The 20,373-nt window shown below is 41.5% G+C and overlaps 2 protein-coding genes across 6 annotated transcripts; both read right to left on the bottom strand.

Moving 5' to 3' along the window:
* Window positions 1–290: 290 nt before the first annotated feature.
* Window positions 291–3,556, bottom strand: prdx5 (peroxiredoxin 5). Its single transcript, XM_086225681.1, has 6 exons — window positions 3,198–3,556; window positions 1,661–1,795; window positions 1,439–1,570; window positions 1,218–1,256; window positions 1,073–1,137; window positions 291–635 (listed from the first exon to the last, which is right to left on the bottom strand). The coding sequence occupies exons 1-6, from the start codon at window positions 3,294–3,296 to the stop codon at window positions 530–532; spliced, it is 576 nt and encodes a 191-aa protein (XP_086081807.1). The 5' UTR covers window positions 3,297–3,556; the 3' UTR covers window positions 291–529.
* An 805-nt stretch (window positions 3,557–4,361) lies between these two features.
* Window positions 4,362–20,177, bottom strand: esrra (estrogen-related receptor alpha). 5 transcript variants are annotated; one of them, XM_086225677.1, is made up of 10 exons: window positions 19,753–20,167; window positions 18,187–18,287; window positions 16,315–16,595; window positions 15,331–15,429; window positions 11,868–12,251; window positions 10,947–11,063; window positions 10,700–10,813; window positions 9,784–9,951; window positions 9,115–9,384; window positions 4,362–7,554 (listed from the first exon to the last, which is right to left on the bottom strand). In XM_086225677.1, the coding sequence occupies exons 4-10, from the start codon at window positions 15,344–15,346 to the stop codon at window positions 7,301–7,303; spliced, it is 1,323 nt and encodes a 440-aa protein (XP_086081803.1). In that variant the 5' UTR covers window positions 15,347–15,429; window positions 16,315–16,595; window positions 18,187–18,287; window positions 19,753–20,167; the 3' UTR covers window positions 4,362–7,300. The 5 variants fall into 5 exon arrangements, with proteins under 5 accessions (XP_086081803.1, XP_086081801.1, XP_086081804.1 ...); XM_086225675.1 differs by lacking the exon at window positions 16,315–16,595 and having other exon boundaries at window positions 11,856–12,251; window positions 19,753–20,177; XM_086225678.1 differs by lacking the exons at window positions 15,331–15,429; window positions 16,315–16,595 and having other exon boundaries at window positions 11,856–12,251; window positions 19,753–20,170.
* Between the last annotated feature and the right edge of the window lie 196 nt (window positions 20,178–20,373).

The following is a 20,373-nucleotide window of genomic DNA, read 5'->3' as shown; positions in this document are numbered from 1 at the left end:
TGCTGCTGATTTGCACTGACGGACTTGTTTAACCTTGAGTATGAACCTGTTCCTCTGCAGCGGTTGTGTTGCCCTGATGAAGGTCTGATGAGTGAAAGCTTGGCTCTTTATCCATCGAATGATACTAGCATGGATAAAAATGCAGAAATATCCTTTCAGCTTGCTAGTTACTTAGCTCATCCTCGTGTCGAGAGTGAGGTGAACCTTTTCAAAGTGTTGTCAGTGTCGTGTATGAAAGAAAACATGCACTTGTCTGGTCCAACATTAACACACTTTAACCAAAGCCAACATAGGAGAACAAGTTTATTGCTTCAAGAGTGACTTTTATTTACTGTCAAGTTACAGGATAAAGAGGATGATGAAGTCCACTGGATTGCCATTCATGTCATAGTTGTGCGCATTAATTACCTTCAGTATTTGACACTCGCATCCACGTGAAATTTGCATTTGTCTTTGGATAGGAGAAGGTGCTAGAGGAGGTGCGTGGATTTGTAAGAGCAGTGTTTACAATTTAGAGGAAAAAATAAGCCTACAGCTCAGACAGAATGTTGGAAGCAAGGCTGCAGGTCAGCCCAGTACCATCAGGCTCCACATTGATCTTCTTCACGACTCCATCTTCCACCAGCATGGAGTATCTGGAACACAGAACCGAGTACACGCCATCAGCTTCAAATGTAACAGTACAGGCTGATTGAATGAGAAATTCATTTGTGGATTCTGAGCAAATCAGTGGAAAAATAAAACTAAATAAAAATTATAAATAGGTAAATACATTTCTGGATTCAGGCTTAGATCGAAGTATAGCAAGAAATCTTGAGTGGAATTATCAGTTCAATGTCACAATTTAATCATCTGTTCAATTAAATATCAGGATGCTGGATCAATGTGATCAAACCACGGCTCCAGGCCTGACGTGTTGTAATATTTTTCTCTTGGATACAGCACAACAAAGAGGAAACCAAATCCATGGTAACCCTGTCTATCTGGCCTTCTACTTCATTCAAGACGCACAAAGGTTTTCATTACGAGTGTATTTTTACAAAAGTGAAGAGTGAACACGAAGCAGTCTTACCTCTTAGATCGCTTGTTTCCAAGTACCTGCACGATCTGATCACTGTCAAGTAACAAGTCAACGGCCTGGCATGCAGAGAGAAACGCAGGTGAGTGCATGTGGGTTTAAAGCTGAAATGTAAAGAAGACACTCCAGACGGCGTTACCTTTGTAAATGCGGCGGTGGGATCCGCCAGCATCCGAACCTGGCAGAGACACTTGCAGTGAGCTACACATCTTAACAAATATTTTGCGGTTACCAAATTGAGATTCTTGCTTATATCTTCTGAGTCATTATCGTGATTGTGGTCAGTTCTTATCTTCCTGCTTGACATGCTATCTTGATGCAACTCATTTTTGTGAATTACTCACGATACAGTCATTGTACCTTGCCATCTGCTCCATGCTCCTTTCCCCAGGCAGCCATAACAAACGCATCATTGACAGAGATGCAGGCCACCTCCTGTACACCTTTACTCTTCAAGTCCGCAGCCTGCTGCACAAAACCTGGGAGGTGAGTCTGAAAGCAACAACAGATACATCCTCAGGTCAGGATGCAGCGATCCACATACCCATTCCCTGATGAGTGAGGTTAACAGTTTGGACTGGCCTTGGAACAACCAGGGGTGAAAGCTCCTGGAACAGCAAAGAGGACACCCTTCTTCCCCTTAAAGAGCTGATCCATGGACACCTTGTTTCCTGGCTCCCCTTCTTGGACCTCCACAGCTGGAAGATGTTCACCCACCTAATGGTAATTGAGAGATAACAGCAGTATTTTTGACAATGGGACATTGAAGTGACCCCCATCCCCAAATATTAATAGGAAAAATCTGTCACATCCTTTGATTAGAAAATGACAGACGTGCAATACAGAAAACAATATATGACTGGTCGTGAACTGCCCAGTTACTTTGGGCAGGTGAAATGTTGCCAACTGTAAACATACACAACAATACCCTACTGTTATTGCGGAAGTCAAAAGAACAACAACTTCTAAGGCATAAATATAAATTGAGATTTTTTTTTAAAAATGATACCAACCAATCTGTAAATATTCTTTAAATACAAAGTACATGTGGATAGTAATGTCACCAGTGTACTTCAGGTCTCACAAGCACTCAATATGCAAGTATTAAGTGTGTCATACTCGTCATGTGTGTTTCGTAAGTTACAGACATGTATAAGTGAGTATCAATGTTTCAGCGGAGTTCATTTAAACAGGAAATGCAGTTGCCTAGCCATGTAACTGCTCGTACATTTCTTTTTGGTTTAAAAATATTTAGATCTGATAAAGTCCAACATTATTCAGAGTCAGGCTACAATCTTTCTGGCTTTTATACTCTTTATAAAGAAGCACTCAAATATTTGTAAATGTCCAAAATACGCTAAATAATAAGTCAGAACTGTGTATTTTTTAAAGTAAAACTCCCTTCTCGTGATCTTGTGGTTCAGAGAATAGAGAATTGGTCGTCCCGTCATGTCAGAGGCGCAGTTTTGACGATTGGCCACTAGAGGGCGACACACTCCCAATTACAAGTGTGTGGTTAAAATGGCTGAATGACTTCACCGCATTCGACTGACGTTGACAGATTAACAGAGCCACAACAAACTGATTCGACAACCCACTTAAGTACTCATTAGTGACGGTGTTGCGTTCTTTGAGGAGTTACCATAATATTTGTAACTACAGCACACGTGATTACCATGATTTATTTTTTTAAACTAACATGTAGAATAAACTTCCGCTAACTGAAATCTCAGAATAACGCGAATGTATCCATCATGAGAACCCCTCGGCGTGACGCAGGGAAGTGTAACAGTAACACAGGCTTGTACAATGTTTAGTTTCCCAGTGGTACAGTCGGATAGACAGCCAGCTGGTGGTGTAATTATTGACAGCTTAGTTTCTGTTCACAAATCCGGCAGGTGTGAGGAGAGGTGTGGGTCGAATACCAACGGGACAGTGTGATAAATAAACAGAGCCATGCCTGGCTAACGGGAGTCATCATGGCGAATCCCGTTAGCACAACCGGCTAACGAGAGGAATCCCCGGACTGCCGGCTAACTAACTCGCACTTCAGAATTAGTATTCGGTTTTTGTATGTGTGGTGGTGTATGTAAGGTGAACTAATGCACGTGGGTCTTACCTGAATTGGCATTTTGGCGAAAGTAGAAGTGTGTAACAGTCTTCTGCACTGGACGACCCGGCTGCCTTTGACCAGAGACGCGGTGATGTAAAGCAGCATTGTCCCGTGTTGGTCAACCGGCTAGCACTTAATGATGTGCTAGCGGAGATTAGCAGGATACGGTGTTGCTGCCGCGTTTATGCCCTGAGTTTGGAAGACACACACGCACTCGCACTCACGCTCATACACTTGAACTCGACTCTCCACCACCGTACTGCTGTTGCCTACAGTCCTTCATTTGCCTTTACTGGCAGGTCTTAATCCGACATCCAGATTTGGGCCTCCTAAATCTTTATTTACTGCGCCATCTGCTAGCAGTTAGCCACATGTCTGATGTAATTTTAGTTAGACGGTGCTTGTGGAAGCTGCATCACAAAGGGTTAAGATTTATTCATTCAATATGCTAGAAAAACTGACGTAGACCTTGAAGATACAGTAGTTTCTGATGCCCCGTCAATAATTTGAAACCTGCAGCAAGAGCGGTGTGCAAAACAGCACTGACACTTCAGTGCTCTAATTAATAAATGACCCAAATATCTAAGTATGGTCTTTTTTTTTTTTAAGAGGTGAATGACTATGAAAAACTAAAGTATTTTATTCATCAAGCCTGGGAGAGAAGGCAGAGATTTCTGTTAAGAACAAAACTAAATATGTTGTGATTTTGCAATAAATGTTTCTAAAAAAAAATATTTCAGGTTGTTTTTATGATTGATGTTTTATATTTGTGTCATGCACCTGAAGAGCCCAACCCTGGCTATACAAGACACACAAAAATCCAGCAATCACTACTTTTATGATGTATACACTGAATAAGTGGAACAGCCCTCAAACACAATTTAGCCCATTCTTTAAAAGGACCTTACTGGAAGGCTTTTGGCCTTGTTTTTCATATTGCAAATATAAAGTAGCTCAAGCTGCATTTCCTGTACGACAGCAGCTGTATAAACTGTATTATTACTTCCTTCCTTCCCTTTGCTGCATTTAAGGTGTCCACAAGGTCAAAATAATCAGCAGTTGTAGTAGGAACAATCAACAGTAGTCTTCATCTTGCTCGCTCTCTCTCTCTCTCTCACACACACACACACACACACACACACACACACACACACACAGAGGCCATTGATGTATGGTGGTGGTGGTGTGTCCATTTATTACACAACACAAAGCACCTACAATAATCCACCCCCTGTTGCTCCAGACAGTGGAATATATCACTTTTTTCACAGTGATTTTTATGTGGACATGTTTAGACAAAGACATCAAACTTTCATCTAAATGAAAAAAAAAAAAAAAACTACACAGAAATTCACAGCCAATATCACACACAAAAATAAAGCAGTGTCAACAAACAACAGTAAATTGAGTAAAAAATAGAATTTAATCATTTAAATAGTCTTTCAAAATACAAACATTGATTTGAACTTCTAAATAATAGAACGTTTAGTAGCTATTTCTCATAACTGGCAATGTTAAATGTACACTGTGGCTATACAAGGAATTGTGTGAGGTTTGGTAATTTATTGTATTGCTCATTTGTATTAATGCGCACATATTTAATAGAAACTACAGTGACACTGCAAATGACCACCCCCCCAGCCCCTGTACCTAAAACATTTTTATCTGTATACTAAAGAAAGAAATCTGACTTTGTGTAAATGACCAGGTTTATATGAAGGAGCTTTAGCAGGACACCAGTTTCTTTAAAAGTAGTGATAGCAGTTGGAGAAAGTAGGTTAGTGAGCCAATCAGAAACCAGTTCTTCCTCTTAACAGTTGAGCTGTAACCGAAGAAAGGCTGCCGCCACTTCACATGTTCGAGGCCCACAATCCACTAAACTGCATCCGTGAAAACAAATCCAAACAGAACAGTCACATTTTACCAAATATATTCATCCCTGATCCACCACGCTAGCTGATGCACACCCCCGTGTTACAAGCTAAACCATCTTCAATCCGAGAGTAATCTGTGTCTTTGAGGTGCATCGTTAATCAACCACTTGCGTCCTTCCAGTGTGAGACACTGTGTACTAGTGGACATCTAATAAAGCAGGATCCATGAATCTAATGCACCTCAAGAAAACAAAGACAAAATGTTCTCAGATGTTGGCGCAGCTGCAAAGACATTCAATATACTCTAAATTTAACAAGATCATGAATTGAATTTGTCTCCACAGTTATTTGGCCGTCTGGCTCCATCTGCCTCCTGAGGTAGCCCTCTGTCGCCTCGCCGTGATGAAAGATGTGTAGGACTGTGTACATTGATCCCTAGAATGACAATCAGCTTCCAAACACACACACTGCTGACATTTTTCAAAACAAAGTTGCGTTCCTAAGCGGACAGCTTCATTTCAACCCCACGTGTCTCTATGTAATTAAAATACCCTTAAATCCTAGAAAGGAAATATATGAAAAAGCTTTTTTTTTCTTTTTTTTCTTACAAATATCGGTACACTATAAGCTGCACAAATACAGTATAATTGTCATGGGGACTGTCACATTTGCTGGCTTTATTGTCTTCCATCTTCTCAACACTTGCATGTTGCTGCTTATTTCAATGTAACTGTACATGGCTAAGAGACTTAAGGCCATTTGGCCAATATTGTTTTGAAGGTTCTGAGTTTGACTTCAGATTCCTAAGCGGTGCACTGCATGTGAAGCTGACTATAATGATCACTTATACTGGAAGTATAGAAACCGGCTGAACAATGTAGGACTTGGAGGATTTTGCCAGACCAGGTTTGAACATCCAAAGAGAAGATGTTACATATGTTGCATTTTTTCGTTGCCCTGAGCCCGTTACGGGCACACACACAAGTTAACACACAAAAGTTAAACAGACATACGTACACAAAGGAGGGATCTTATATTGTTTTCTGCAACGTTCTTCGGTGCTGCAGAAAATGCAGCTAAATCTCACACGCTGTGCAGTTATGGGTTATACCAATCATTGTGGTCCGTGCTGCACATTACAGTCCACTTATGAAATGGGTCAGAATTTCCTTGTGAACCGAAGAGCTGCTGAAGCCCAGAAGTGGCTCGATCTGGTGGAGGATGCCGATGCATCTCATGTCCATTTGCTGTCACAATGTCAGTGTATCCTTCCCTGACCTCAGCGCAGCTCATTAGTTTGCACTGTATACACACAGGCCGTAGTTTGTTTGTGTGCCGATGGGATGTACAAACACTGAACAGATTACCTCATTAGTTTTCATACGCACCTCTCCTGGACAACCAATCGATCGCACCTTTTTTAAGAATGCTGCGCCTGTGTAGGCCAGTAGTTCCCAACTACAGTCTTCAACACTGGAGGTGTTGACACTTTAAATCTATGCACCTGGAAACCTAAAGCAGTTTCTACTCGGTGGCTGAATTTCAATCTGTCCTTGGGGGTCCTGAGAGTGGAGAACTACTGGCATACACACAACTAAATGTCTCACCTTTTTATCCACATTTTAAATGTGACACACGATAATTGAGTCATTATATTGCTGTTAACATATTGCAAGTAATACCTATGAATTTGCCTACAACGGCACGCTAAACTATAGTAAATATAAGCACCCCATGTGCATGTCAATCTCAGCCTATACTGCACCCTTAAGTCCTTGCCAGATATGTCTTTATGGCTTTCATGAGTAGACGTTGCATTATTTTGTTCAGAAGCCACATGGTTGCAGTCTGTTGTTGGGTACTTTAGTGTTGTTCTTCAGTGGTTATGTGACTGCAGGTTAATGCTGTGATGGAACACATCATGAGAATAGTTGAAAAAGAAGTATCTTGGCATTCATGTGAAATCAGTTCTCAGGTGTTTATCCCCCCCACATTTGGACCGATGTGGATCTCTGAGCCTCTTGTTGACATTTGGCAGTTACAACTCTGTGTAATCAACCATTTCCACTTAGAGATGAATATATGAGGTCTCATTCATCTTTCTTCATGTAGCTTACTGGACCATTTTCCTAACTCTGCTCTTTAAAATATTTCCTTTCTTACAAACTGCTCATGAAGACGTAATCTCTGTTGAGTCTCTCACTGCATCATCTACACTTCTACGGCTCCTTCTCTCTAGGGGGAGTCCATCATGGCCTCCAGCATCTCCAAGAAAAGTTTGTGCATTGGTATACCGCCACGGGTCTTAATGCTGTAGAAGGTGGTGAGAGCTCGACCAGCAGTCTGTCGGAGGAGGGGCAATGTTAAAAGGAGGCGTCCTGCCCTCTGAGGGTCATCTGGGCGCCGCTGACATTCCAACTCCAGCAAGGCCTGATGGAGGAGGTCCCGCAGCTTCTGCACAGCCTCCATATCCTCAATGTAAACAGAGTCTACCAGAAGAAAAGAAAAGGTGCGGTGAGCCACAGTGTTCATGTCCTCCAGTGTTTGCCAAAACACCACTAATACAAACGGTCAGCTCTTGCTTACAAAACAAACAGTGGATTTGATCTGCTGTTGACAGTAATCCTGAGTGGATCATTAAGGTTCTGATTGTCATGACATACCTGTGAGACTAACTACCTACTATACACTCTTTCAGCAATAGTACAACTATCAACGTCTTTTTCTTGCAGCAGTTGTCCCAAGAGAACTGACCAACGAACATTCACCAGATCCACCAGCAGCTGACTCTCTGCTCTGCTCTAAAGTCTTTGGCTGCTGACAGGTACGGGATCCCATCAAGGCTCAAAGCTGGAGAGCAGACGGAGTCTAAACACCTCCCAGCTCCTCGACTGCCTTGTGTTGCCACAATGCTATTCTTAGTGGTGAGACTGATAACCCGGATCAATCACATCCCATAACTGTAGACGTAAGACTTGCAGCAAACTAGGCTTAAAACTGACAGTACAGCATGCACAACTCGCTTGACAAAATCTAACACAACAACCTGATTATCTTATTAATGCAAACATTAGACACATTAGAAAAAAACATTCCAAATTACTAGCTTGGTGAGATTCAAGCACCAAAAGTTGAGCTCTGCAGCTCCCGCTGATCCCCTGGCATCTACAATTAGAATTCTCATACTAGATGATACAGGGCACTGCTGGCAAAACAGAGTAGTAGCAAATGCCATCTCTCGAAGAAACCCAGTAATTCAAGAGGAATGAACACTGCTGTAATTGCACATATTGGAGAAACAGTTTCTCAGACAATGTTTTTTTTTGGCCATAAAAGAAAACAAATTGCAGAGGACACTGAGATTTGAAAAAGTATAAACAGCCTTTAATATATCAGGGCAAGAACTGGTGTAAAAGCACATGGTTCAGTTCTTGCCCTGATATATTAAAGGCTCTTTATACTTTTTAAAATCTCGGAGGCCTCTGCAGTTCTTTTTTTGATCATCACTTCACTGATGGCAGAAGAGCACCTGAGTATCAATTATCTGAAGTCTTCATAGAGAGGAGGGGATCCAGACGGAACTGCAGAGCTTCACTCTTGAGCTTGCGTGACACAGATGGCCTTGCCAGGCTAGCAGATGAATGACTGACTCTGAGTTTCTTTACCAAATTAAGGCAGTATTTGGCCTCTTAAAGAGTACTGCATTGCTGGAAACTGAGCGCAGGTCCTATTACCTGGATAAATATTACATTATGCAGTAAGTGGATGTATAACAAAAGAAACTTGATGGTAGAAGTTATGAGTGCCACCATATAATTAGCCTTATATTATATTTAGAATGTTATGATGCCCTCTGATGTTAGCCCTTAGTTTTGGTTAGATGGGCGCTCCACTGTAAAACACTGCAGAAAACTCTGAAGTGCTCTGTAGTACCACTACTGCATATTTTTAGGGGGGATTCAGTTTGGCTACTCATGGTTGGTGAATGTTGTTTTGCAAAGTACTCTTATCCATAGGTATGCACAACACTTCAACTAACCAGAAAGTACCTGAGTTTGTGAGTGCGATGGCTTTTAGCATGACAAATTCCTCACGGTCCACATTAAGCGCACGGAAACGGCGGGCAAGTTGACTAATTGCTGCATTTAGCTCAGTCAGTCCGGCAACACGTGACATTTCCTCGTCAAGGACAAAGTCCTCTGCGAACACCACCTCATCTTCACAGCCGAGCGAGCGGTACGCTACACCCAGCACCAGCACCTCCAGCCAAACCGACTGCAGCACAGACATCTGGTCTGCAAGAGACAGCGACAGGAAGCCTGCGGGGGATAGAAAAAACAGAGAGAGGGAGAAGGTTCTGAATACAAAGAAGGTAAAATGGCATTCTAATTTGGGGGTCAACTTAACCTGCAGGCACTGGTCACATGTCATTGTATCATCCAAATAATGAGCTACATACAGCTGGAGTCCCATCTCTGGCTTGAAGGACAACTAACCACTGAACTGACAGCAGAACCTCTTCAGACAATGAGGAAGCACATTTTTCTGTATTCTTTCATTTTACAGAAGATAAAGCAGGGTGTATATTTATTCGACCACCGCAACCTATTGTTGTTCTCCTCACTAAGAGGATGAATGCAGAAGTCATGTCCTGGATAACTACATCTCCTCCACAGTTGCAATGCTATCACTAAATCTATCTATCCTGCATCTCTCACCAGGAATGTGTTTGGCCCAGCCAATGATGACAACCAGCTCACGATCAGCAAGGTCGCAAAGGGTGGTGAGCGTGCGCTGGGCTGTATCAGGCTGCAGAGGGTCCGGCATAGCAAACAACTTCTCTGGCTCTGCTACTAGAAGGTGGGACACAATGATGTGTGAGGAACCTGTGTCACAAACACACACAATATTGAATTAATGTGATGCACAAACAAAATGTAACGTGTCGTCACAGATAACCAAAACACCAACTCTTAAACTGACACATCAACACTGGTTCCACAGAACATGCAGATTAGTGAGGGGGTCAAGCACCTTTTATAAACAAATACCGGTGTGTTTATGTTTCTCCATTAAATTTGTTTTAATCCAGATGAAACCCTTCGACAGATTTATGCAAATCATTAAGAGCAATCTAGGTCATTTAAATTTACTCTTCATTTTGCAGTTACTCGTGACAGAAAAAAAGCGGGACTATTCTGTTTCAGCAGTAGGGGGAGCTGCTTCCCAACACATTTCAATACTTTTGAGGCTTTTGTGCATTCCATTTATCTTTCATTCACCTCAAAAATTCTGGAGAAGCTCACTGACTGGCTTTAATCTTATAGAATAATATCTCCAACTAACCAACCTTCAAACTTAACCGCTGCTGCCTTCACACATCCTTCAGTGTGTCTGTTACCACTGCATTTCATTGCCTGAACATAGTTGGCTTTAGTTACATGAAGCTCCTAGCAAAACCTGGACACCCCTCACCCCCCCAAAAATAAAAGCATTACTTCAGTTCTGGCTTCACAAAGATAAATTACTGAACTTCAGTATTGTCATACAAGAAAAAAGAAACAAAAACTTGCACAGATTGTGATTACATAGTACCAATTTCAGTGAAAAGGCAAAACAAAAGCATACACCCACCCTTTTCACTCTCCTTTGTCAGTGGTAGGGGGGCACTCTGGTATGTTGCATTCTCCACTTCTGGGCGCCGTTTGTACTTCTGTCTTCCACCTCTCACCCTGTCAAGACGAACTCCTGCATTGTGAAACATCAAATGATTATTATTCATGCTAGGGAGAGTGAAGAATATTCCTTTCACGTCAAAAAGATCACCACAATGACCCCTGATATGATGTCAAAGACTGGCAAAGCTTCCGCCGACACTCACCCTCTTTCAGCATACCCACTTTGAGGCACTTGGTGAAGCGGCATGCCTGGCAAGCCTTTCTGCGCCTTTTGGTGATCTCACACTCATTTGATGCTGGACAGCTGTATTCAATGTTACCTTTATAGAAGAACAGAACGCAACCATTTACAATTCAGATTATAAAACATAGGAAGAGTCTCTCTACAATTATCCCCCGAAAGGAAAAAAACTTCCCTCAACCTACACAGCCCATTTCCTATGCATATACAGCAGGATACCTGCAAAGTGTTCATGGCTTTTGTTTTACTGAAAGGGACAAACTAGTTTGGGCAGTTGTAGTCACTTTGTATTGGAGCTTGTTAAAGAGTAACAGCATGTCTGTGACGTAGCTCTTTAGTTACATAGTCCTATGACAGAGATGAGGGGTCATTTCACAATCGTTCATTTTACTGCTCTGCATGCCAGCTATATCACCTGTCAAGTGGATGTAATCATCATCAGGTTGTTCTCCATGTAAAGATTGTCTACGATTAGGTCACTGAGAAAAGTAACAGTATACTTTCAAAATATAACTTCTTATTGACTGTGACAAAAATGAAACGTCAGAGAAACATGCCTGCACTTGATATTAAGGTAAATAAACATCTTTCATAGAAAGTTTCATTTTGCAAAGTATGAAATAGAGGCAAAAGCACCAAATTTTCAAAAATATTAGCAATTTGTGTCTCAAAAGCAAGGGGAAAAAAGCATTTATGTATGTTGTACACTTACAAACCTGATGGTGTTACAAAGAAGATGGACACATGAGTCATGGTCTGCATCCTGTAAATGGCTCCACATTTACCATGATTTATGGATTGCCACAGCCAACCCTGTCATCTTGTTACAATACAGTGTTATTAACAGTGCACTACTAGAAAAATACCTCACCACAAGACACACCTTGGATGGTTCTCTTGAAGAACGCTTTGCAGGCCTCACATGATGCTACGCCGTAGTGGTAACCTGAGGCCACATCCCCACACACTAAACACAGCCTCTTGGGGAGCGTGCTCAGAGCATACTTGCATCGCCCTGCTCCATTTCCAGTTGAGCCTTCCTCTGCTCCATCGCCACCCTCGTCTTTGAAGTGGCAACGTAGAGCTGGTGTGTACAATGGCGGGGAATAGCGTTTGGCGCCATCTCCTCTGGTCCCTCCACCTCCGCTTTGAGAGGAGTCCGAGGAGGCTCCGCCAGGGCTGGTCCGACCTCCCCCACCTCCCTCTGGACTGCTCGGTTCTGCCTTTATGTAGACATCTGACCGACGCTCCCTAGAAGACATGTCGTCTAGAGGGGACAAATAAAAAAAGAAAGGTCAAAGTAATTCAGAGAAGAGAACTTTTACTTTATAGCCTTTCAAATTATGATGAAAAAAGTTTGCAAAAGCTACATAAGGTATTAAAAGGGGATGTATTTCTGTTGTTGGGGTTAAATTATGAAATGACAGACTTAATTTAAGAATGTGTAGCTCACTGCTGATTTTCAAACAAATGGCTTATGAGGCTATTTTTGATATTTACTAATTGAAAAGGGCATTTTTGTATTAATTTTATTCTCATTTTATTGTTGGCAGCTTAATTTGATGTAAGAATTTATGTAGGATAGGCAAATATAAGTATTATTCTTCTGTCTATACCTTTTCATTCATCACCATCATACGTTAATTACTTTACGCTGTTACCTAGATTGTATACATACTTATTGTGCATTAAAATGCATACTGCAAATACTTTTTTGATTTTTTTGTTTTGTGTGATGACTGAGTAAAACACCACAACGAATACCCCTACAAGTAGTGATTGAGATTGTTTGGGGGATATTTTTCATAAAGCTGAAATAAAACCAGATATCTAACAACAATTGACTGATTAACAGTTAATTAAATTGGCATCTATCTAAATGAATGAAATAGACCTGTTCTCTGAGTCTTGGCATCAAATCCCTGTTTGTCTTGTTTACCTATTTGTTGACAGAGTCAAGAGAATTTTTAAAATGGATACAGGGAAATCATGTTGAAGTCGGAGTCCAAGTTTACACTAAGGTGTAATTAAACCTATGCTCGCATAGAATATTAACCAGATATAGCAGCGGTTACTGCAGTACATAGTTATATCAAAAAGGATCATTCTTCAGCAGGGCGTATTAATCCTGCTAATGTTTATCAAGAATTTTTTTTTTCAAACAATGAATAAACCCACATTGGATGAAATCAGAAATAGAACCTTTCACACTCAATAAAAACACTGTACTCTCTTAGAAGTATGCCTGCAATGGGAAGTCTTTGTCGCTCTAGACATTAAAATAGCCAAGGTGACTGTGCGAAGGTCACAAGGCTCATAAAGAGTGTCCGCTCTTCACTATTCAGACACATAAATAATGTTCATGTAAGGAGTGAGAGTGCTGCAGTAACCTGCTTCCCTGCCAGATTGTCTGTGCTTCTGTTTCAGTACAGAAACTGCAGCCACCTCTGCTACTCAACATGAACAACCACAAAGAAACAAATGCTTCATGATTGCTGGGTTATGATTCTAAACATTAAAATATAGAAAGCCCATGAGTCACAAATGGTACTTATGATATAGTGTATTCACTGCTACTACAACAAAAACAATCTATCAAAATTTGAGCAGCATTTTCATTGAAATGTTCTTGATATTTCCCAATACTAGTATTTATCACTAAATCTACTGGTTAAAAAAAAAACTGACATTTTTCAAACATAAAGTAACTACAAACAGATATAATGCTTTTAATTTCAAGAACTATCCATTTTACCTAAAAGCTAGCAACACTGCTGTAGCACCGCTATCGTGAGATCTACGGTCTCTCCAATATCAGTATTACGACCGCCCCTGATGCTGTGTAGAGAATAAATACAGGATGTTTATCAGACACGCACGGTCTATGCACCAATTTTATACCACATTATTCCAGGTTTGCTCAGTAATCGTTGCATACAGGAAATCAGCTTTTCTTTGTGCCACCCTAAAACAGCCTAACCCTACACGGGAGGTTGGGCTGTGCCACAACTCATAACTGCTGGTTTAGAGCGCTAAAGAAGAAGAAGAAGTTACTCCTTGTATGTGTCATTAGTAAGACAGAGCTAACAAAATGTCAGCAATAAGGCTTGAGTCATTTAAAAATAACAATATGCAAGTTACAAACAGTAACTCACCCCAACTGCCTAAAATCTCAAAAACAAACAAACAAGTGGGTGGAAAACACAAACAGGTTATGACAGCAGGTCAAAGTGGCCACTCTGTATGGTCGATATATACTGTTTCTATACACTAATGGCCTAAGAGAGGCCACTGGCTGACAGGAACATAGCTTCTACTTTTGCTCTTGTACTTTAACTGTACTTGACATCAAAAATGGTGAAAATAAGAGAAGGACAGAACAAACTTGTATTTTATCTTATGACCTGTATTTCAGGTCAGTATGTGAGGATGAGGATGGATGATCTCATTCCATTGAAGACTTAAAAGTTATTTGTTCTCATGCAAACATACAGAAAATCCATCACAAAAACCAACCACTTCCTTATTGTTTATCAGATGGGCTGATAAACCTCTTGCAGACTGCATATTTGCAAAGTTTCGCAATGTTGAAAATGTATTGCTTATGGTCAGTTCAATGGTCTAATATTTCACCCTGCCTAGAATTACATGTCATGCAACAGTATGCTCTTCGTGCCGTGATACTGACAATTGGTTTAATTCCTTAAAATATATGCAGTTGAAGGCTCTTATCTTGGTATTTTTTTCAGAAGAATCTAAAGACTGCGACACACTTTGGAGAGGTGAGGTTTAATGAGCATGTGGGCAAAAACTTTTCTGTTTTGTTTCCATTTTTGCAGCTGCAGAGTTAAATTAAGGTATACACACATGGATGTGCCTTCTTTAAAAGATGATGCCAATCCATTTTTACAACAAAACTAACAGTTGGCCAGCTCATGGCTTCTAATCTGTAAACCTCCATCCTGAGCTATATGAGAAAATTGAAGTAAAAATCTTGAAAACTGAATTTTCTCTATATTGTTACACTAAAAATACCCATTAGACAAACTGCTTCAGCCTCCATCTTTGAGGTGAGAATTTACATAAAGATCACCTGAAGGCAAGCAAACCTGAACACTGACAGACCGATACAAATGGTACACGAGAATCATTTTTAACCTGACCCTTTGGGGTCAACATTTCGCTGCAAACTGTTGTAAGCCTTATCACATTTATGGCTACAGCAATAAAACCAATCCGACAGTAGTTGGTAACTTTCATTGGAGTTTGCCCCTCTCTACTTGAATGTAGCATAGTTAAGCAAGCAGCAAGGGGGTCACAGCAAACTAGGTCTGTTTAAAGTTTACCTTTGTGTGATTGCATTTAACTGCTACAGGCTCACTGCTGGATCAGCAAACATCATCAAGGCTGCTACATCAGTCTAAATACTCGACACTGCACCGCATCTGTTAGGGTAAATGAGGGACGTTGGTTTGTGTAGAGAAAATGTTAGGAGGCAGGAAACAATGGCAAACATTATGACGTTTTTTTGTAACTGTAAGTTGATTGAAACAAGCTGAACACAACAGAAAATCCTCAGAGAGTGCCCCGGTGTCTTTGATAGTGGTTAAACTTGCCATGGAAACGTCTCTTGTGTACTGTAAACTAATGTACCAGCACGTTTGGGCTAGCGTTAGCATTAGCTTTGATCTGAGTGAATTGATTGCAAGGGGAAGTTAAGCTTCCTCTTAGCTAACTAGCTAACAGTCGCTAGGCGTTACTTCTGGCTGCGCACTTCTCTCCTTCTGTTTATTTATTCCACTCGAACCCGGCTGCATCTTACCTGATAACGGCAACCAGTATAGAGCTTAAGTCTCGCCGCGGTGTGACAGCATGGCACAGGCTGAACAGCCACTAGTTTCCAGGCTCCAGCGCCTGCTAATCAGCTGGTGTAGGCTGCGTGTTGATGGGCCGGGCTAGCTAGCACTACCTCTACCAGCTGCTAGACGACGACGGCTGATCACTGTAGCAAAAAACACTCGGCCAAGGAGCTTTCAGGAAAACTGTCTGCATTTAAAAAAAAAAAAAAAAATATATATATATATATATATATATATATATATATATTTATTTTGTTGCCAAACCACCTTGTTGCCCTTTTACTTGATATTATTACTCTGGCTTGAATTTCATCCAATTTAATATAAACTCTAACAATACTTCAGACAATGGAGACAACCAATATGTTCTAATGTGACTTGTAGTCATGCAGTCATAATAACCTGACAGGCAGAAATTCATTTACAAACAGTGAATTAACCTTGAATTCAAACTAATGTGATTAGACGCACCAGTAGCAGGCATGTGTCTTTGGGTTCTGTAGATTCTCCTCATGGTAACATTATGCAAACACCACAGACTGCAAACAGCCCCCCTGAAACCTTCAGTGTTGAAACACCTCTGAGCGCGCATGTATAAAATACAGAGACAGGTCATTCTCACATTGATTTTATACCACGCAACTCACTGGAGGCAACACGGTCTCCCTTCTACCAACGTCTTGTCTCTCATTTGTGGTTTCTGTGTTTGCGGCAGTTAGGTCCCATCTTTCCAATCCTCCAGTGAGTCCAGACTATAATTTCAGAGCAACAAATCAAGAGATATAATTGCTGGTCATGCTTGTCTCAAACAGGAAATGGTCTGGTGAGTTGTTTCTTTGAAGAACAATGACACAGGATTTGGCCATAAAGTAAAATGTCCAACCAGCCACCACTAGTCCATGAACTGAGATTGGCAAAAAATGATAGATGTGTTTGGCTTGGTGGGGGGGGGGGGGGGGGGGGGGGCGTTAAACAATACAATATAATCCTAGAAGAGCTGATTGAGCAAAGAAATAGACTGAGCACACTGAATGACCAAAGCAAAGCACTTGGTTAGAAAGAGCCTATATCTTTAAATAACATTCATTCCATAAAAAAAAACATTAGAATCTTTGAATCGTGTTTGAAGTGAAACCATCTTTCAGACGGGCCATGTGGTTTGGCTGTGACAAATCAGGGAAGGACACCTCATGACTGATAACACCCAGTCTGGAAGTGAACATGGCTGGGGATCACTAGGTTTACATTCACAATTGCAGTCAACCTACAGTGACAAAGATGAGGTCATTTTACGGACTACTATCATTGTTCCTGAACATGAACCGGTGAGGAATTGATTTACTGGGCTGGAATGTGTCCTAATCTGGAACAATGGGTAGCCATACGCCCCCTTTTACTTGAAATATCATATTTATCTGTTGAAGGGTTAACGTCAATTCAAATGCTATTAGAGAAAAATGGGGCGACTTCTTAAGCTGAGCTGGCATGAAGTTTGTCTCCTCATCTGCTCGGAGATGCACTGTTTGCACTGAAGTTTCACCAGTTATCAGGAAAACTCCCTTGACTGTGCACTGTTTGACCTCCGGGTTAAACGCTACAGCAGGACCTTCGGAACATGCACGTTACACCAGGCCAACTTCAAAGCCAGACTGAAGAGCATGCATTTATGTCATCTACATATGTTCATCTGACTTGGAAAAGTACAATTTCAGTTGAATATAGTTAAGATACATTTTATTAGTCCAGTTTTAGTCGGAGTAACACGATAATTTGACTTTTTTCTCACATCATGCAAACCTGCTGACTGTTACCGTGTAATCGACGGCACTTTCAAAAGTCACGGTTGACGGATTATTTTAAATTCAGGAGCAGTGTGACCACAAAACCTAAAGAACCAATGTTTATGTCATTTAAAATACAACCACGTGCATGTTGCCAAACACCAATTAGCATACGCATCCGACTGGGAATGGCCTTCAAATTCCTCTGGCAAAGACCTACGTCCAGTTCTTATTCACCCATTCTTGGATTGGGCTTTAACAACTAATTTTTAACTGAAAGAAATTCTGGAAGATGCGTACCATTGAATTTGCAATACAAATGAAATAATCACCATAACGGACAGGTACATCTGTTCAGATGATACACACTAAACTATCTGGGCATGATGCTATCAGGATACCCTCGCCTCTACTCCTCCTACTCCTTCCACACGTGAAGCTCAGGCTCGGTACGAAACGTGAGGTAGACGAGGCACTCAACTACACAAATACCAGACATAACCCCAGTTGCAGAGCAGCATAACGGTGTAATATTTCATCAGTGTAAAAGGTGACGGATTACCTGCTTGCTGAACTGGAGTTTGAAGCCTCTATCAGTGATTCCCAGTGGTAGCTCAATGAAGTGCGATTGCTTTGAGTTGTAGGCTGCAGTTATCAGGACACCTGGAAAGTAAATTAAGGCTCTGAGTGACGTCAAAGACTTTACAACTCCGTCAGATTATCCTGACATTTGTGTGTTTAAATGGTCAAAATGCCAAAAGAACATTGTGTCCAGTCTATTTCAGAGGACCTTGGTGGCTGAGAACTACTTAGAACATGTTAGAATATTAAAAAAGGATCTTAAACAGCACTGCAAATCCCAAAACTATACATTAGAAATAGTATTTATATATATATATATATATAAAAAATCCCAATTTTCATCACTGAAACACTTCATCTATTCTGATTTATGTATGCTACTACCCTCAGCCCTTATGCTGCGTGACACACTCCAAAGGTCAAAGTCACAGGAATGCTTGAAGGACAGAGCAAAGCCAACACCTTGTCTCTGGCTCGAACAAAGTCATAAGCTCAAGTGTGGCGATAAGTCTCTGTAAATAATTAGACTGGTTTCAATGTAAAACACATTGAGCCTACAGTACAGATAAGTCTCTGGTTTTAGGTATTCAGGGAAAAAAAATTGAGAATTTCAGACGTAAATGACCTCTGTGTTTCAAAGCAACGTGGTATCCTTTGTGGTTTGAACTGACAACTTTAGATTGAAGAGTGACTGTTGATGCTGTGTTTGTACTACAACATCATATACTGTTAAAATGTAAAAAACAAAACAAAAAACAAAACTGATATCTTCCTACACTTGTACTGACCGGTGTAGCTCAAAACCCAGCTCTCTCTTCTGTTGTTATAAAGCTTCCTTATCATAGTAGCCTGGGGGGGCTGACTGGACTGTTCATAAAACTCAGTTAAAGGTTCATGTATGCGGCGCTGTGTGGAGGCGGGGAGAACAGCACCCAGGGGTGACCTTGCCTACTGATCTCGGACCGGTGAAAGGTTAATTGCCAAAGTGGATTACGCCTTGAGATCAGCGATCCCAATCCAAGTACGACAGGCTTGCTTACTGGAATAGGTCAGTGTGTTGAGGCAGGAGAAGGACTAACTACTGGAAGATTCAAATGCACCTTAAAAAAAAGTGTGCAAGAAGAAGTCTCGCTCGTGCAGCATTTTAAATGAGGACATGCAGTGAGCCACATGAGGACAACTGCATCCCACTCGAACATGGGCCCGGATTCACGCTCTCCAAGTGACTACTGGTGCAATTCCATAAGAAATGAGTGCTGGTTTTTAATCAACAAATTAAGGATTAACATCAGTGTTTCATAGCAAAATACTCCAGCTCCACACGAGGCTTCACTGTCAAATATTTCACAATGTACTCGACAACCATCCCCCGTGCCCCCTACCCCCATTAACGTGGCCGCGCGAACTTAGCACTGCCAGGCGGACCGTGCATGCAAATCAGGCTCCCGTTCCTCCAGACAGCTGACAGCCCCGCAAACACACCAAGAACGGCCCCCGGCAACACTATGTTCGATATCTGCACTGCAGGCTAAGTGAGGATACTTACAAAGGACAACATCTCAGGGTTCTTCGTTTTTTTTCTGTTTTTAAATCTGAAGTCAGGCAAGTCTTTGCGGCAGGCAAGCCCACTCTGGGTTGAACCGGTTTAACGGCGCTGTCCGAGCTTCGGTGAGTTTCTCATCTCGCATCCCTCCGTTACCGTGGGGTAATGACAACAACCAGCGGCACACTGGCTTATCCGCCTGTCCGGTTCGCTAGCCCACTACGCTGGGGTTGCATTCTCGTCTTCGACTGCCACAGCTGAGGTCGTCGTTGGGCTTCGAGGAAGCTAATGTCCGGTTTAAGAAGCTTGTCACAATAAAACCCCAAATAACTCACTTCGTAGCGTTTGTCCGAATTGGTGAACAAAAATCCGAATTAAACCCGGTTTCACGATGAAAGAGTCGCTCGTTACTTTGTAAATATGCCACTTGTTACCCAAAATCAGCTGACGGTTGGTAACACTGTAAGTAACATAAAAGCTGGTGTTATTTTGGAAGCCTCATACTGTGGGATTTCCGGTTGTCGGTAAATGTCTCCCTCGGGCTTGACGGATCTCAGTGACGTCGGTCTCTATCCCGTGTCTTTTCTCCTCCCTCTGGACGATTTGCGTCCAGTGTGTCTCCGT

The sequence above is a fragment of the Aulostomus chinensis genome, chromosome 15 (genome assembly GCF_037954235.1).
Source record: "Aulostomus chinensis isolate RoL2024-O1b breed Wild chromosome 15, RoL_Achi_v1.0, whole genome shotgun sequence".
Taxonomy (NCBI): domain Eukaryota; kingdom Metazoa; phylum Chordata; class Actinopteri; order Syngnathiformes; family Aulostomidae; genus Aulostomus; species Aulostomus chinensis.
This window is presented reverse-complemented; position numbering and strand designations above follow the sequence as displayed.

What these genes read in the sequence shown, in the direction of transcription:
- esrra (XM_086225675.1), bottom strand. An exon ending in CATCCAAGGTGTGTCTTGTG is followed by an intron (nt 11,064 to 11,855) that starts GTGAGGTATTTT and finishes TCTTCTATAAAG; the next exon opens with GTAACATTGAATACAGCTGT. An exon ending in CATCGCACTCACAAACTCAG is followed by an intron (nt 7,555 to 9,114) that starts GTACTTTCTGGT and finishes TTCTTCTGGTAG; the next exon opens with ACTCTGTTTACATTGAGGAT.
- prdx5 (XM_086225681.1), bottom strand. Translation starts at nt 3,296, where the DNA reads ATGCTGCTTTACATCACCGCGTCTCTGGTCAAAGGCAGCCGGGTCGTC. An exon ending in AGCATGGAGCAGATGGCAAG is followed by an intron (nt 1,257 to 1,438) that starts GTACAATGACTG and finishes TGTCTCTGCCAG; the next exon opens with GTTCGGATGCTGGCGGATCC. An exon ending in CCACCGCCGCATTTACAAAG is followed by an intron (nt 1,138 to 1,217) that starts GTAACGCCGTCT and finishes TCTGCATGCCAG; the next exon opens with GCCGTTGACTTGTTACTTGA.